Source organism: Podarcis pityusensis (assembly GCF_964106645.2).
Source record: "Podarcis pityusensis genome assembly, chromosome: 5".
NCBI lineage: Eukaryota > Metazoa > Chordata > Lepidosauria > Squamata > Lacertidae > Podarcis > Podarcis pityusensis.
The window spans coordinates 20,385,284-20,403,395 of record NC_138032.1 but is presented as its reverse complement, the minus strand read 5'-3'; the positions used below and the strand labels follow the sequence as shown (position 1 = coordinate 20,403,395).

At 44.1% G+C, this 18,112-nt stretch overlaps 1 protein-coding gene across 1 annotated transcript in view; it reads left to right on the top strand.

Moving 5' to 3' along the window:
* The first annotated feature begins 2,081 nt into the window (after window positions 1-2,081).
* The window catches only part of GFM1 (G elongation factor mitochondrial 1), a 36,231-nt gene continuing 20,200 nt past the window's right edge, over window positions 2,082-18,112 (top strand). The window contains exons 1-9 of the mRNA XM_081006366.1: window positions 2,082-2,198; window positions 4,888-5,040; window positions 5,329-5,461; window positions 6,250-6,454; window positions 7,475-7,591; window positions 9,048-9,198; window positions 15,526-15,680; window positions 17,593-17,677; window positions 17,864-18,001. Coding sequence (XP_080862492.1) covers window positions 2,151-2,198; window positions 4,888-5,040; window positions 5,329-5,461; window positions 6,250-6,454; window positions 7,475-7,591; window positions 9,048-9,198; window positions 15,526-15,680; window positions 17,593-17,677; window positions 17,864-18,001 — 1,185 coding nt within the window. The 5' untranslated portion in view covers window positions 2,082-2,150. The remainder of the gene's footprint in view (window positions 2,199-4,887; window positions 5,041-5,328; window positions 5,462-6,249; window positions 6,455-7,474; window positions 7,592-9,047; window positions 9,199-15,525; window positions 15,681-17,592; window positions 17,678-17,863; window positions 18,002-18,112) is intronic.

The window sequence follows — 18,112 nt, the reverse complement described above, 5'->3', positions numbered from 1 at the left end:
AGTTAACATTCAGTTCAGCAAGCTCATTGGTCTGTGACCATAAGAATAAAGGAAATTTTTGAGGTTGTTGAGTCAAGTTTTCAGAAGCAGTTGCAGAACAGATGCCAGTAGCGTGGTGACTGAGTGAACTCCTCCCGTTCAAATTTTGCCTCACCCCTCTAGTTCTCCCAGTTGGCAATGATAAAAGCCTAAGTCCCATGTGTTTGTGGTTCCTGGCCTTTCACAGGGTTAGTTTAGTTACCTAGTTGATCAGTTAGTTTATATTTGCCACTTCATACATAAAGGACAGTTTTATGTTACCAATACTAGTAATGCCAAGTTTATGTGTAATTGCAAAGTTTTTAAAACACATTTCCTGACTCGGGATGAACATATCTTTTTACAGCAATCTTTAAAGCTCGGAAAGCTAACTTTTGGCTGGGATCAACAGCTTTAGTTTGAAAAGGTTCTCTTCACTGTCCCCCATGAAAGATCCTCCAAAGTTCTAGCCGTGCTGCATGTGCTTGTGGCATTCCACATTCTGTACAGCCTTTTAATTCTCAATTTAGAAGTGCCAAACATAGAGTAGTGAAGCTTGATGAGTCTCTGACTAGATGCATTATTTGGCTCACGGCCTGAGTTGCTTAGTTACGCTGACCTCCCAAATATTCAAGAATCTTAAACTTGAAAAAAACAACTAAAGCAGGGGTTGGCAAAGTTTTTGTGGCTTGAGCCGGTTCACGGTCTCGCAGACGCCACAATGGGCCAGAGTGTGTGCGCGTGCGCAAACGCTATTTCCAGCGCTCCTTCCAGCGTGGAGGTGTGCGCAGCTTCCCATTGGCTGCAGGAGCTTCCTGCAGCCAATGGGAAGCCGGCCAGCATCGCAGAAGGTGGTCCCCACTCTGCTCTGTGGCGGTTTAGCGTGGCACATGGGAGCCGACTTAGCAGGCGGTGGGGGTCCATGGACCAGTTAAACGACCCCCATGGGGGGTATTACTCATCAGTAACAATAAAAAGGTAAAGGTAAATGACCCCTGACAGTTAAGTCCCGTCACAGACGACACTGGGGTTGCGGCGCTCATCTCGCTTTACAGGCCGAGGGAGCCGGCATTTGTCCGCAGACAGTTTTTCCGGGTCATGTGGCCAGCATGACTAAGCCGCTTCTGGCGCAACACCGAAACCAGAGCAGCGTACAGAAACGCCATTTACCTTTCCAACGGAGCGGTACCTATTTATCTACTTGCACTGGCATGCTTTTGAACTGCTAGGTTGGCAAGAGCTGGGACCAAGCAACTGGAGCTCACCCCGTCGCAGGGATTTGAACCGCCGACCTTCCAATCGGCAGGCCCAAGAGGCTCAGTGGTTTAGACCACAGTGCCACCCGCGTCCCATCAGTAACAATACACAACTACAAATACACAACACCACTGTAATCATACTATTTCACATCACTGGGCTTTTAGAGCTGTGTGTGCACTTAGAATCCGGATTTCTATAGAATTATCATCACTAGGGATGAAATTGAGATTTAGTTCTCAGCTTCATCGTGTGCCCACTTGGGTAAAGTTTACTTTTGAAAATACCTACATCAACACTTGCAGTTTTTATTTATTTATGACCTGTGCTTCTTTGTAAGGTCCCACCAATTTAAAAACACAATACTAACGGTTTAAAACAAATACAGCGTGGCTCCTAAGAACATATATCTCAAATGTCGGCAGCTTCACATTGGAATTCCTTTGCTTCGAGCACAGCTACCTTAAGGCCCTGATCCACTTCGCTTCAGAGGCAATGGATCTGGGAGGAAGAACAGCCCTCTAACCCACAACAGTAACTTCACACCCTGCAGGAGAGACCCATGAATGCAAACAAATTGTAGCTTGAAGCAGCGAATAATCCATTTGCGGGGCGGGTAGGGAGAGGACCCTACAGTACCTGCAAACAAGGCAAGGGGAGAAACAGCAAGGTTGCTTCCTTGCTTCCAAAGCAGATTCCCCTTCGGAGCGGTTCCTCCCTCCTCCCTAGAGGGGGCGCCGCGGCGCAGTGTCCCGCTGGGCAACTCTATGGCCCTACCCCGGAAGCGCAAGCCGGCTAAGGCAGGAAGTGGGGCTGGGAGTCGTGGACGGCGTGACATTCAGCGGCGGGGACTGGGAGCCTGTGCGCTGGGCGTCATGTTGCGGTGCCGGAGGATCGTGGGCTCCGCGTTGCCTCGGCGACAGGTACTGAGGGCGGCGAAAGGGGCTGAGCAACCCCATGCAGGGTTTCGGTGCGATAGGAGAACGAGAAGCCTCGTTGCCTGGGCAGGATCCCCAATGGGGACGGTACTCGAAATTTTGCTTTTCTAAAAATAGAGTTGAATGGCAGACAGAAAACCTGCAGGTGAAGCTTCTGGAGGGCGGAGCCTCACCGTACATTTAAAAACACATGGCTTCATTTATGGCAACTGTATTTGCACACACACATCCTAACAGAACTACAATTTCCAGGGTCCTTAGCAAACCCAGGATTCTCGGGGGTGCGACCCACGCACATTTAATATATGGTGTCCCTGCAGCATTAGGGGAAATCCTCCTTGGTATTCCGCCTGCCTGTTCGTTCGTTCCTTACATTTATATTGGCCACCCACCAGTAAAGATTCCTTGGGGTAACTTGCGATAAAGTTGCATTTGGAAGATAACATCGGTACAGTGGTACCTCGGGTTACATACGCTTCAGGTTACAGACTCCGCTAACCCAGAAATAGTACCTCGGGTTAAGAACTTTGCTTCAGGATGAGAACAGAAATTGTGCTCCTGCGGCGCGGTGGCAGCGGGAGGCCCCATTAGCTAAAGTGGTGCTTCAGGTTAAGAACAGACCTGCGGAACGAATTAAGTTCTTAACCTGCGGTACTAATGTATTAGAATTGACAGTAAACTATAAAAGATGGGGTGGGGGGAACCAACCACTTCTTTACAGCAGAGGAAACTGCTGCTGAGATACAGTGGTACCTCGCAAGACGAATGCCTCACAAGACAAAAAACTCGCTAGACGAAAGGGTTTTTTGTTTTTTGAGCTGCTTCGCAAGACGATTTTCGCTATGGGCTTGCTTCGCAAGAGGGAAACGTCTTGCAAGGTTGTTTCCTTTTTCTTAACACCGTTAATACAGTTGCGACTTGACTTCGAGGAGCAACTCATAGAACGCCTTTTTTGAGGTTTTTAAAGACTTTGGTGATTTTTGAAGCTTTTCCAAAACTTTCCCGACACCGTGCTTCGCAAGACGAAAAAAATCGCAAGACGACAAAACTCGCGGAACGAATTAATTTCGTCTTGCGAGGCACCACTGTAATGCAACCCAGGATAGACAAATGAAAGTCATTCTTCACACAGCAGATAGTTAAATTATGGAGTTTGCTCCCACAGGATGTGGTGATGGCCATCAGCCTGGACGGCTTTCAAAGAGGATTAGACAACTTCATGGAGGATAAGGTTTGCCATGGCTACTAGTCATGGTGGCTGTGCTCTGCCTTCACCATGTTCTACCTTCACTGCCAGAGGCTGTATGCCTCTGGATACCAGTTGCTGGGAGTCACGACTGAAGAGAGCACTGCTGCACTCCAGGTTCTGCTTGTGGATTTCCCATAGGCATCTGATTGGCCGCTGTAAGAACAGGGTGTTGGATTAGATGGGCCTTTGGCCTGACCCAGCAGGGCTTTTCTTGCATTCTTAATATAGGGCTTACAGGAGTACGTCCTGTTGAATTCAATGTTTGATTTTACCTTAGATTTTGAATTTGATGGGGCTTCCTCCCAGCCCAAGTAAGTGGTCTTAGGATTGCAGCCTTATTAAACCTCCTCAACCCATGTTGAACACTTCTTTCAGTGCCGGATTTACATATAAGCTAAACAAGCTATAGCTTAGGGCCCCACTCTCTTGGGGGCCCCTAAAAATTTAAAGGGAAAAAACCTGGATGTACATTTCCAAAATGTAAGATAAAAAACAAATAAAACCTACATACAGAAACAGTGGCAAATGGCTTTAGATACCTATTAGGTCCATAAATTACCATATAGTATATATTCAACACAAAAAACAGTGGCAATTTGTTGTTGACAAAGGGCAGCTGGACATATAAAGGGCCCCATTACCTTCAGTAGCTTAGGGCCTCATCAAACCTAAATCCGGCCCTGACTTGTTTACATTAAACTAAATTATTGCCTCTTGTAGGGGTGAAGGATGTAAGTCAGCTACTTGCATAGCACTCTGTTAATGAATGTTGGAAGTCTTGACTTCAGAATACTCTAACCCCAGTTCTTGTAGAAAATAAACATTTTGTTTTAGTTATCATAAATCTTGGGAGTATCATACATATTCAGCCCAGAATACTATAACTTTAAGAATCTTAAAACTCAGGATATTGTGTCAATTACTATAAGGGTTGGAAGTTAAACATGAACATGTTCTAACAATTAGAACACTACTAGAGTAGCTAGAAAGTTATTACTATTTTAATTGGTATTGTTACCAAATATAGACAGATACTGTAGCTATTAATTTTGTCACTGCAGGAAGTAAAACAGGTGATACTGGAAAGTATGGTATTTAAGAAAGATCATTGAGGGAGAGACAAAGGCGGCTGGTCCCTCAACAAAGATGGTGGAGTAGCCCTGCTCCTCTCTTCCTCCGCAACTTGGTGGAATATCGCCTTCCAAACAGAATGATCCTCCCTCCTTCTGTGTCCTGTTCTGGGGGTTCTCTCAATCCCACAAAACCAATTCAGGGGGCAAAGTGGGGAATCCCTTTTGTAGAAGTAACACCATTTGTTAAATGAATCCTAGCAATAATACTGACAGTTTTTCTGTATTGCACTTACTGTTGTCTTGTGTGTTGTAATCTTTTGCAATAACATTCCATCCCATTTTTGTATTTCAGCTGTTTTTTAATAGCTGCAGATGGTGCTCTTCAGGAATTATTCCCAATGAAAAGATCCGCAACATAGGAATTTCTGCACACATTGACTCTGGAAAGACTACGTTAACTGAGCGCATTCTTTTCTACACAGGAAGGATAGCACAAATGCACGAGGTACTTCTGAATGTGATCAGAGAGGAGGGGGACTCTCCAGAGCAGAATAAGCAAAGAGCAAATTTGGAGGGAGCACAGGGGGTTGCAGAGGGGAAGAAGGGAAGGGAAAGCCCTGTTGTGCAAGTGGGAGTCTACTTGTGTGATGTTTGATTTGACCTTAAATTTTGATCTGTCAATTGGGCAGTAAAGCATCTCAGAGCAGATCCTTCCCTTGTACAAGAGGACACAGGTGTACAAGCAGAAATGCACTGACTTGCAGAAATATTGATATGCTTTCTTTCACCTTAGGTAAAAGGGAAAGATGGGGTTGGTGCTGTCATGGATTCAATGGAGTTGGAACGACAACGGGGGATCACTATTCAGTCTGCAGCAACTTTTACCATGTGGAAAGACACCAACATTAATATAATTGACACCCCAGGTAATAGTCATGTAGGGTACTAAATACGTTTCTAGCACTTGTATGCCTGGCATGATAAACATACCCAAGTGTTAAGAGTGTATAATTTTTACTCATAGCCAAAATGACATCTGCTTTGTAAATTGCTTTCTAAGGCTGAAGGCCTAAGCTCTACTCCCTTCCCACTGGGCTTTTTGGAGCACCATCACAGGTGCAGCGCAGCCACTCAGTGGCCACAGAGGAAGTGGGGCAGGGCAGTTGGGCCTGATCTCTGTGCCATTTCCAGGTTGGCTCAGTGATAGTGGCCTTTGTCAGTGCCTGATGGCAGTAAGACCAGCTCAGGTCTCGCCCTTAAACACCCTGTTGTTTTGACAGCATGTTTGATGGCTGGCGGGAGGCTGATTCAACTGGTAGAGGTGAGAGAAGAGAAATGTCTTCTTAACCCAACGCCACCATCTCCTACAGCCCAGTGTAAAGGGGATTTAGATAGCTTTGCTTTCACCTGTTCAGTAAATGCTGCCTGAAATTCTGTTGTGTAAGGTTCTTCAAAGCAAATGTATGAAATGAAACTTGGAACTAGTCCTGTTACAACTGACTTATAAAATCCCTAATCTTGATAGCCTGGTTGTGTTGGACATAGTGCATAGTCCTTAGGGCATAACATAGCCTTCCCCAACCTGATGCCCTCTGTATGTTTTTGACTGCAACTCCCACCAGGCCCAGACAGCAGGAAAGAGAACCAAATGCCGCAGCAATTCTCAGCTAGTTGGAAGCCTTAACATTCCTGGATCTTTTTACTTCCCTTTCAGGACATGTTGATTTCACTATAGAGGTAGAGAGATCACTGAGAGTTCTTGACGGAGCCGTCCTGGTGCTGTGTGCTGTCGGAGGGGTTCAGTGCCAGACAATGACGGTGAATAGGCAGATGAAGCGGTATAATGTCCCGTTTTTGTCCTTCATCAACAAACTGGATCGAATGGGTGCAAGTCCAGACAGAGCTGTCCAACAACTTAGGTATGAACATCTCAGTTAGAACTCCTCCCCCCAACCCCCTGCCCATATCAGAGAGGAAGATGGAAAATCTTTCTAGAAACATTGTCAAAAGATGTGTGTCTTCAGTGTATTGTTCTGGGCTGCCATCCTTCTTAAAGGTTAGGTGGGTAACGTGGTCAACATTGAGTGTCACATATGAAATGTTGACGGATCCTTGCTAACTAAATTCTTTAATAGCTTACATCAGCTTTCCCCACCCTGGTGACCTCCAAATCTTTTGTGGAAGGACCTCCCCAGGGAGTTTCTGCTGGCGCCTTTAGTATACAGCTTTAGGCATCAGGCGAAAACATTCCTCTTCAGCCAGGTCTTTGACTGATTAATGGCCGATACCCTTTTAAATGTGGTGGTGGTGGTAATCAGTTTGCTTTTGTTCTTATTTTTATTATGTATTTTGTGTTTTTTATCTTGTACTTTTATGCTGTGAACTGCCCTGAGATATACAGATGAAGGGCAGTATACAGATTTAATAAATCATCTTCTTTTGGATTATAATTCCCCCCCCCAGCCTCAGGCAGGACTGCCAGTAGTCAGGAATGATGGCAGTTAAGGTCCAAAACATTTGGAGGGTACCAGATTGGGAAAGGCTGGCTTAGATGTACGAAGTGGGTACCAGACCTCACCCCCTGAGCCTTTGCCCTTCTACCTTACTCATACTAGAGACTTAGATGTTTGATGTTGTTCCTTGTATGACATTTTATTTTCTGGCCCAGCGTGGGTTGTGGTGTCCCCATATACATGCAGAATCCTGCTACCACCAGAAGGTAGTCTGTCCAAAAAGGTGCATTCTAAATCTTGAGATGATTTGTCTGTCTTTTCTAAAGTTCTGTTATGGCAACTGGCCTTTCTTACCTTTTAATCTAGAGCCTTATCAGGGCCTCCCCTTCAGATCTTCATGGGCAGATGGACTTGTATGTGGAGAAGCAGTTCTTTAGAGCTGGAAATGCTGTCTTAAGAGAATTGTATTTGTTTTTAACTTCACAGATCCAAGTTGAACCACAATGCTGCCTTTATTCAGATACCTATGGGTTTGGAGGGAAATTTCAGAGGGATCATTGATCTCATTGAAGAAAAAGCTATATACTTTGAAGGTGACTTTGGGTAAGGGTTTTGAGCAGTTTGAAATATGGAGGCATTTTACATCTGATCATGCTTTGGGAGTGGTGTGTTGTTGTTTTATAAGAAGTATAATTTAGTGTTTTAGTTACTGAGGAAGAATTAGTTTTGATTAGTATAGCCATAACATACCTCATCTCGTAAGTATAACACAATCCTCCCCACCATGCCTCTCTATTCAAATTTTCTCGGCTGCTAATAACCATAAATGAAGGTGATGTTGCCACCATAGCTATTGCAGCCCCGGGTTCCTGTCTTAACAGAATTTGAAGCAAGTTAGTAAACCCTGTTTTATTAAGGAATCCTTGTTTGCTGTAACCATGGTTCAGCTTGTACAGGGCTGTGGCTGTCGGGGCTTTTTAGGTGGATATGTTTGGCTGTGGATTTGCACAGCAAATGACCCTTGGGTCATATTCATTATGTGTGAATTCTGTGAAAGAGGAAAGGTGATAATTGCATGGCAGACAGGCAATTAAATATGCTTTGCTCTTATTGTGGGAGAGTTTAGCCATGCAATCACCATCTTGCCTTGGGTGGACAAAATTCATATAATAAAAGTTAACTCCAGGCTGGCCTTTGAATCTCTGGTATGTGAAAATACTCAGGGATCCTGCACCTTTGCAGGAAGCTGCAGTGAGAGATTTACAGTTCATTCCTTAACATGTCTATTGAGAAGAAAGTGGGGCTTACTCTCTGGTAAAGCGAGTGAAGCCTTTCAGCTTTAATATTGGTTCTTTTGAGTGGAAAAAGATTTCATTGGCCATTTTGTCTTCACATTTGTTTGCTCATAAGGCAGAGTGACATTTTCATAGGGGAATGAGAATTGAATAGGAATTGAAATATAAATATGATCATATTTATACCCTCAAACAGCAGTTGCTCAGCTGGAGCTATAACTTTGCTCTATCCAGCATGGGTTTAAAAAATGTAAATGTATCTGTGATTCCTTCTGCGTAAGATGGCTAAGTGAGCCTCTTTCTAGGAGAACAGTGTTTGTCACAGGAACAACCCATCCAAGAGTGTCATATTTATATGGATCTTTGTGTACACCTGAAATTATTGTGTACTCATCACGACAGAGCATTAAGAGAAAAATGTCCATTATTTGAAAAACACCCAGCAATCTTGGTTTTATTGTATCCTTATGATGTCAATCCTGGTTTACACCCCACAACTTTAAAGGCACATAGGATTATAGCCTTTGTGAATATTATTAGACAGAAGGTACAAGGGGTCCAATTTTAAATCAAATGTGTATTATTGCTAGCAGAGCTTTGTTGCTAGATTTGCAGGTGTAAAAAGAACTGAAAATGTGTCACTCATGAGAGCGGAATAAATTGATGGTTGTGGTTCTCACTGAAGCCCACAGGAGCATGTGAGATTTCTAACATTTCTAGTTGGTTGGCTTCTGATGGTCTGCTTGTTTTCTCTGCTTCTGTAGCCAAACGGTTAAATATGACGACATTCCCCCTGAGTTCAGAGCAGAGTCTACCGATCGCCGCCAGGAACTGGTTGAATGTGTTGCAAACTTAGACGAACAGATTGGGGAGCTTTTTCTTGAAGAGAAAATCCCAACAGTCACTGACTTGAAGGTAAAGGGACTTCAGTTCTCTCCCCATTGCCTGAAGGGTTGCCCAAAGTCATTTGATGTATGCATTTGCTGTATAATGTTTTGCATATGTAAAAGCGAACAGGTGGGGCACTCTCATCGGAATTAATCAAGGATAAGAGCCTTAAACTAGTCATGGCCGGTGGTCCAACAACATCTGGAGGGCCACAGGTTCCCCACACTTCCCTTGGACTAATACTGGTTACATGTCTTATAGTCACAAACTCCTTAATGCTATCTGAAAATAATGGCAACACCTAGCTTTTATAGAGAGAGCTTTGAACGTTCAACGTGTCTTTTTACATACATACATACATACATACATACATCTCAGTAGAACCATGCATGCCATCTTGAGCTGCTTGGGAAAAAATGGGATATAAATCTAATTAGTTAATTATATATTAAAAACAACCCTAAAAGGTAGTCCAAAAAAATTAGCCTTCCATACTGCAGATGGAGCATTGAAATAAGAGAGAATGGCTTACCGAAGACCGTTTAATACAATTGTAGAGTTGAAAGGGACCCCAAGAGTCATCTAGTCCAACCCTCTGCAATGCTGAAATCTCAGCTAAAGCATCCATGACAGATGGCCATCCAACCTCTACTTGGAAACCTCCAGTGAAGGAGAGTCCACCACCTCTTGTGGGAGTCTGTTTCACTGTCGAACAGCTCTTACTGTCAGAAAGTTCTCCCTGATGGTTAGTCGGAACCTCCTTTCTTGTAACTTGAATCCAGCACCCAGCACAGGGAGGAAGAAGAAAGCCTACCCACTTAGTCGGAGAAGGAAGCTAAGGCGCTGGCAAGCCGGAAAGCACCACCTGTGATACACCAGCAGGTCAAAATGCCATGGTGATCTGGCCCTCAAACTGGTTCTGGACGTTGTATTGAGACATCACCCAGGCCCAGTTCTTAGGGACCCATATACTTTTAAGATAAGGAGTCAGTAACACACTGCCTTCTTCTCTGGCTTGGCATCCGGGGGCCTTCAGGTGCTGCCCCTGTTCTGATGGGTGGAGCGTTGACGTTTGAACTTCTGCCCTTCAGTTGCTTAGATTGGATAACTTAGAGGGTCTGCTTTGGCTTCATCCATCTGTCGATATCTATCAGTCTGTCTCTCTATCCCACTTTTTCTTCAAGGAGCTGAAGATGGCATGCATGCCCCCCCCCCCCCCCGTTTTATCCTCAGAACAGTCTTGTGAGGTACATTAGGGTGAGAGACAGAAGTTGGCCCATGGTCACCCAGTGATCTTAATGGATGAGTAGGGATTTGTCCAACAACTGTACCACACTGGATCTCTCTAGATGTGCATTATAACTCTCTCTCTATATATATATACGGTATATATTCACAATTGTGGAATATAACTTTATAATACCTGTTGCATATTATAATATGCAGTATTTGCAGTAAAAGCATAAAACGTACTTGCAGGGTTCTGCAAGGGTGAAATATAAAGTCTTTAAATAAAAATCTATCCTACAATTTAGTTCGACTATAATTTTAAGTGAATTAGGTAGGATTAATGGGTAGGATTTTTTTTTTTAAGATAGCAAAGCTGTGATGACCCTGCTTCTTTGCTTGGTTTGTTTGCTTTTAATGGGATAATTATATTGCCACTCTCATTCAGAGACAGCTTTGTGTGTTGGGACATCACATTTTGTTGCCTTTAGAAGCTAAACGAGTGAGCTGGGCTCTCTGTGTCTGCAATATCTTTGTTATGACGCTTTGCTGCTATCCAGGGAAGTGGCAGGTTTTCGGTACCAGGCATTAATAGCAACAGATGCCTGGAGGGGAGAATAGCTGGCAGAAGGAGACCAGCTGTTTGGTGTGACAGACAAAGTTGTGACAGATCCTAGAGGTCATCTGTGATCTCTTCCTCGTCTCCTTATAAATATAAATGCAATATTTGTACCTGCATATGTATATTTGTTTCTAGACAGAGCCTAATGCCCTCTGTGATCTGTATATTCCGACACAGGGTTTACTTGCAGGTAGAAATCCTTCACAGCATTTCAACACCCCCATCCTCTTGTGTCTAAATTGATGTGCAGTTGGTGTAAGGAGACACTGTTTCACCGTAGCTGAACCCTCTTGGGCAAGGACTGGATTTGGCTTGAGGACTTGATGAGCATGGAATATAGAGCTTTGAATGTGGAAATAAATCTCCCATTACCCTTGTTAGCCTTTGATGACTTTGCGGTCTGGAGAATTGCTGCCTGGTGGTTGTTATGCAATGGTTTCCCTCTGTATTCCAGGCTCTTACAAAATGCTTAAGAGGAAGAAGCCCATTTTAAGCACAGCTGAGTGATCAGGTTGCTCCCAAGAGTCAAAATACACTGTAGGAATATTAATTTCGAAACCTCTACCTTAGTTACAGCTTTTGATGTTGTCCATTAACCAAACAGTCCAAGGGACATTCAAATAATGTGGATATCCATCTGTATTCGTGCCATTATTTAAAAATTCAAAGGAGAGATTTGTAACCTCATATACTTTTACTCAGAAAAAGTACCAAAATTCAATTGCATTTACTTCCAATTGTTCACAGGATTGCACCCTTGGACTCTTTTCATCCTCTTTTAGAAACTCCATACTCCAGTCAAATATGTGTCTCTTGATCTGTGCAGAAAATAAAAAGAGTAAAAAAGATTGGGTCGTCTAGAGCGCCTTCTGATCCTAGGCATGCTTTTACCTCTTTACCCAGCATGAAATTAACTTAATGGTAGTGTTGCCCATCTAGCTTGGATGGCTTTTTAAAAGGATTAGACAAATGTGTGGAATCTCTAGCTGTCGTTCCTTCTAACAGTGGTGGTTGAGTGACTATTAATTTGGAAGCAAAGCAGAGTTGCCCAAAATACCGTATTTTTCGCTCTATAACACGCACCCGACCATAACACGCACATAGTTTTTAGAGGAGGAAAACAAGAAAAAAAATATTCTAAACGAAACAGTGGATGTATGATTTTTGTGGTTCATGCTGTGGCCACAGACATGTGATCTGACGGTGAGTTTGGGGTAGCCCAATGCAAAAATCTTGAGGATCCATGTGGATCCATGCTTTGTAACCACGTTTTTGTACCACTGCGGCCCCAGGCAACAGTGGGTGCGTGATTTTTTTGGTGCAAGGTGTAGCCATGGACATGCTATGTGATCTGATGGTGAATTTGGGGTGACCCAGTGCAAAAATCCTGAGGATCCATGTGGATCCGTGCTTTGTAACCACATTTTAAGTGGGGAGGGAAGGAAAAGCACTCAAGGGACAAGGAACACGCGTGGGGTGGGTGGAGAAGGATGCTGTTAATAATGCAGAAGAAGGGTATAAGAGGAGAAGGCTCCTCTCCTCTCCCGCTTTGCTCCTTTAAAGCAAGCAAGCTCTGCTTCTCTCCCGCCTCCCAGGCTCGCTGAAAAACTTTGCTGCTATTTAGCGAGCTGAGTGGGGAGGAGAGAGGGACAGAGAGCCTGCTTGCTTTAAAGGAGCCAACCGGACAGGAGCCGCTTACACTTGTGTAAGCGACTCCTCTCCTCTCCCACTTTGCTCCTTTAAAGCAAGCAGGCTCTCTGTTCCTCTCTCCTCCCCACTCAGCGGCTCTTCTCCCGCTTTCCTGTTTCAAAGCGAGCCACGGAGGAGGGAAGGAAGGGGAACCATGGATCCTCTGCTCACGACTGCAGCAGATCCCCCCGCCATCCGTAGGCATTCGCTCCATAACACGCACAGACATCCCCCCTTACTTTCTAGGAGGAAAAAAGTGAGTGTTATGGTGCAAAAAATACGGTAAGTTAGCAGTTTCTATAAACACGGGGGACTTCCTAGGACTGCAAACGTACACACATTTGCGAATTGAAAGAAGGAAGGGTGTTTTTTAAAAACCTGAAGAAACCAGCGAGCACCTGTGAACTTCCAAGCTGTAAAGAATGTGGAGATGTCACTTGGGGCAGCGGGGTGTGTGTGTGGAGGAAACTGAAGTGGTACAGTCTACTAGATATAGATATAGCAAGTACCCTAAAAGGGAATATTAGGGTTGAGGGCAGTTGTGCTGTGAGTTGAAAGGCTTCGCTCCCTGCATATTACAGGGGCATTGCATGAGGAAGCTCCCCAGAACCCTGCCTGCAGTGCTATATAGTTATAACATGCTAGGATTTGGGGCTGACATTCTCAAACCTGAGTCTTCTAATGCTGGGGTTCTACCTTATACCAAGTCTATTATCCCAACTATCTCAGTGTTGTCTGTTCTGACTGGCGTTAGCTGTCCGTGGTATTTCACCTCAGCTGCGTTTAGCACAGCAGGGGAAAGTCTCATGTGCGAAAGAGAAAAGGTTGTTTTTCCTTTCCCCCTCCCCTTTCTGACAGCTCCCCCCCAAAGAAAGCATGAACAGGACTACAAGGCTCCTTTTGTAGCCTGGTTGGAGTCCTCAAGAGAAATATTCCTCTTACAGAGCTGGGGATACATAGCAACATTTTTAAAAGCATTTTCTTGGACATGTAAGCATGCTGCTATGGGCACAGCCACACCACACATTTAAATGATAACAATTTACTGTAGTCTGTTGAAGCACAGAGAGTTGTGAGGATTCCCCTATTCATCTCTTAGAGCTGCAATTCCCAGAGTTCCCTTGGAAGAGAGATTGATTGTTAAGCCACTCTGAACTGTCACTCTCCGCCCCTTTAACCAACTCCAGCTTCCAGAATTTTTGGGCGGAAGCCATGACTGTCTAAAGTGTTCTCATAGTGCTTTAAAGGTGTGATGTGCATGTGGTCAAAGTAGTCGATTCATCCTGTGGCTCTGCATCTAGGATGAAAAAAACATCATCTTAAAATCATTTGTCATATGGGTGGCAAAAACAGTTTTCTGGTTCAAAGCGGCCTTGTCTCCCCCAGCCCTCCTTCTCCCAGAGCTAATTAATTACAAATTACTTAATGGCTGTGGAAAGGCCAAGAGGCAGGTTTGTTTGTGCTAATTTGTCCCCAGTGATGGATTTCTAGCCTGTGGCAGGCAGCCAAGTTCTGGTTTAAAATAATTTTTCATGGAAAACGCATTGGGTTCTTCTTGCGTGCTCCTTAGGCATCATGGACTTAAATAAACATCTCGTTTGCTGACAGCAAAACATTACTCCTGAGGTTGAAACCTTGACTGGTGTGCCGCAGCTGCTGAAGTCAGGGTACAAAAGTCATCTGCAGAAATAAAGGGGGGGGGCGGGAAAGGCAAGGAGGGAGTTGCAGTTTCTGTGAATAGAACATAGATATTTCCAGTCAGGGTGCTAATCTTGGTCTCCTGTCTGCGATATGCCATATTCTATTTGCAGGGAGAGGAAGGAAGATCAGGTACTTTGAGGGCTTAAACTTGGTACTTCAGATCTGGCCTGCCAAGGTAATGTGGAGCCAGAGTCCTCATCCAACCTAGAAGGGAATAGGGATGTACAGGGCTGGCCTCTCCAGTCTGACAGATGGTATTAAACCTTTAGGTTTGCCAGGCCTGGTATCAGTCACAGGAGTTTGGCTCTTGGCCCTTTCCTAGCTTGAGCCGCTGATCTTGGAGGCCCTAAGCACAGGTCTAGAGACAAATACATTTGGTGGCAGATCCAGGCTAGGCCCTGACAGGAATGAGCAGGGCTCGAGCTGAAACGACAGCTGCTGCACCATTACAGATATACACAGAGTCACAACACAGGGATGTCAACTGAACTATCCCAGGTTGATAGGATCATAGAACTGTAGAGCTGGAAGGGACCACAAGGGTCATATAGTCCAACTCCCTGCAGTGCAGGAATTTTTTGCTCAATGTGGGGCTTGAACCTATTAGCGTTGTTCCAGTTGTAGTTGCTGCAATGCAAGCTTGGCCGTGGCTTTTCTTCCAACTTGTTAAACCCCAACAAATCCCGGTTTCTACTTGGTAGCAGCTTTGTGCTTATGCGTACTTTTCTTTCTTTTCCCTTTTGGCATTTGCTTTCTCTTGCATCTAGTAGGTTGATCCTCAACACCATGACATTCACACTCAAATGCAAGTGTGATGATTACAGGAAGGACTTGTTTTCTGTGTGAATTTTGGCCATCTCCTGAGATACGTAAAGAAAGCAAACCTTTCAGGGAAGCCTCTTTGTTCAGTTTAAAAACTGAGCTGGTGTCCTGTTCTAAAGCTTCTTTCCACAGTTGAAAAAGTCCCTCTTTGTATCGTGTAGTCACAAACATTGCTTTTCTTATAAGTGTTTTCATTTGGTGGGGAACAGAAAGCATGATGCTGTGCGTTCTTGTATGCCAATTGCCCTTAAGAACCCAACTGTTAACGCTGTGAATGTTCTGTTTCTCCCAAGCTTGCAATCAGAAGGACAACACTCAGCAAATCCTTCACACCTGTGCTGGTAGGAAGTGCTCTGAAGAACAAAGGTGTGCAGCCTCTGTTGGATGCTGTTCTGGAATACCTCCCAAACCCATCCGAAGTCCAGAACTACGCGATTTCCAACCAGGAGTAAGTACAGAAAGTGGAGGAAAACAGATCTAGTCTGCACAGGCCTTATTTTCCTGTGGAGGGAGGAAATATATTTATTTATTTATAATGTGGCCAATAAGTACCCTATACTACAGTTGAAGATGAAAGGCAGTGATTTTGTAAGATAAAGCCCACTTTGTCTCCTAAGCTGGTGGGTACACCTGTTTGGCCTCTAGGTGGCAGACACATCAAAAGCTGTAGGTCTTTTCTTGTTCTCATCCCCAGTGATTAATCAGGCATCTTTTAAAAAAGAAAGAACAGAAGGTGATATAATAGAGGCATTGTTGCTTGTGATGTGGATGCTCATTCCACTGTTGTCTCTAGTAAACGAGCGTTGCTGGCTTTTGTAGTCCTTTAAAACCCTGGAAACTTCGTTTGATTAGAGGTGACACTAGACAAAAGAAATGGGCATGTGTCTGCTAAACTACCTTCAGCTCTCTCTTTTTATTATTATCATTATTATTATTTTAAAAACCCTTTTGGCTGTCTCTACAGGATCCAATACTGCAAGATGCTTAGAGGCTGACTTAAGATTTATTTATGTTTCAGTAAAAAAAAAAACTAACTTCAAAAATAGAGAGTAAATATATGCAGCAATTATAGGAAAGGGAAATGACACTTGAAGGTGGGAACAGGGCAACATAACAGAAAACCGATAGTACCATGAATAAATTAAAAGGAAAAACAGCGTCATTTACATTGTCATTCCATAGTGCCAAAACAAGGCCCCTCTCTCAATAAGTTTCTTTTCTTCATTATTATGCATTGTGTTTCTCTCGTATGTAAGCTATAACATTAAGAGAGTTCACCAGTTTTCCCTTATCCTGTTATGGGAATGTCTTTATTTTTCCGTTTTTGTGAAATACACTTGTTTTGCTGTATGTTGGTGGTGCAGTAATCAGCTGTAAATCAGTATTAACGACTTCAGAATGAAGTTATCTAAAGGAGAATTTTAGGATTTCTCGGGAGATCATAGCCTGTACTTGTCCGTATAATATTTGGGTGCTTCTGTCCAGAAATGCATCGGTTTTTTTACAACTCCAAAAGATATGTATTAAATCTGCCTTAATTCACTTACACCTCCAGCAGTGCACGTTTCTGCTAAAAATCAAGCCTAAGAATTCTTAGGAAGGAATTTGGTGAGTTCAGATTCTACAGCAGACACCTTCCCTGCACCTCCTTGGACGTGCAAATTGGGCAAGACTCCTGCCCGATTCCCCAATGTGGTGACCTGGGAGCTGACCCTTTGGGCTTCACTTTCATGTACTAGTTACTTGGAATCAGTTAGCCCATGTGGATCTGGCTGTGTGGGATGAAAATGTGTCTCCAATTCCCCCTGGCAGCAACAGGACGTGATGACATGCAGTCACTCTCAGGGAGATTGCATGGCGAGTGGGGAAGCTGCTGGACCCAGGGGGACAATCATAATTTCCCCCTTACTCTCTTTCTGAGATCAATGACATATTTTTATGCCCATCGCTTCCAGGGGGAATTCCAGAACTCTTTAAATCCATGCAGCAGGAGTTAGCATACATTAGCTGCTCCAAGTAGCTAAAATCTGCAAAGGAAGAAAGGAGAGGCAGCGCTTCGACCACGTCTTAAATTTCCCTTTGCAGGGAAGGATACACACACAATCCATGTGGATTTTTAAGGGTTTTCCTTTAAAAACCTGCACAGAAACCAGGTAGGACTGATTTGACTGGTAAATACAAAAGGGACATAAACCCAACTAAGGCTGTTCTTAGTAATAATTCTACATCTGCCATTGGTCTTCAGAGCTTGTTAAGGCTGCTCATTAGATCATCCTTCAGAACAGATCCCTACAACAAGAATGGATTGAGAAGTACCGTAGAAATACTTCATTTTAAACTTAACTTTTCTCTTCTTCAAGGGATTCTAAGGAAAAATCTATGATTTCGCTGAGCTCTGCCAGAGACAGTTCCTTGCCTTTTTTGGGCCTGGCATTTAAACTTGAGGTAGGTCAAGTTTAAACTTTCTACAAAACTTTCTAACTAAGGACAACTGAGCTGAAACTTGTTGGGACAGAGCTGATAGGGGCCGTTTGCTCCACACCTCAGCATGTGTGTTGCGCTGATTCCCTCTGCTTCTCCTAAAGTTTTGTCTCCCTCAATTGACTGGCTGCTGTTTTCTGCCGCTTGCAGGCTGGGCGTTTTGGGCAGCTCACCTATGTGCGCGTTTATCAGGGGATGCTGAAGAAAGGCGATTCCATCTACAATACCAGGACTGGGAAGAAGGTTCGGGTGCCAAGACTGGTCCGCATGCATGCAGACACGATGGAGGTGAATATCGAGGCAAAACCCAGTCTGTGAGGCATTTTATTCCACTTCAATCCCTTTCCATTCAGTGAAGAAGATGTAAACAAAGGCAGGGGTTCCCGAACTGTGACTCTT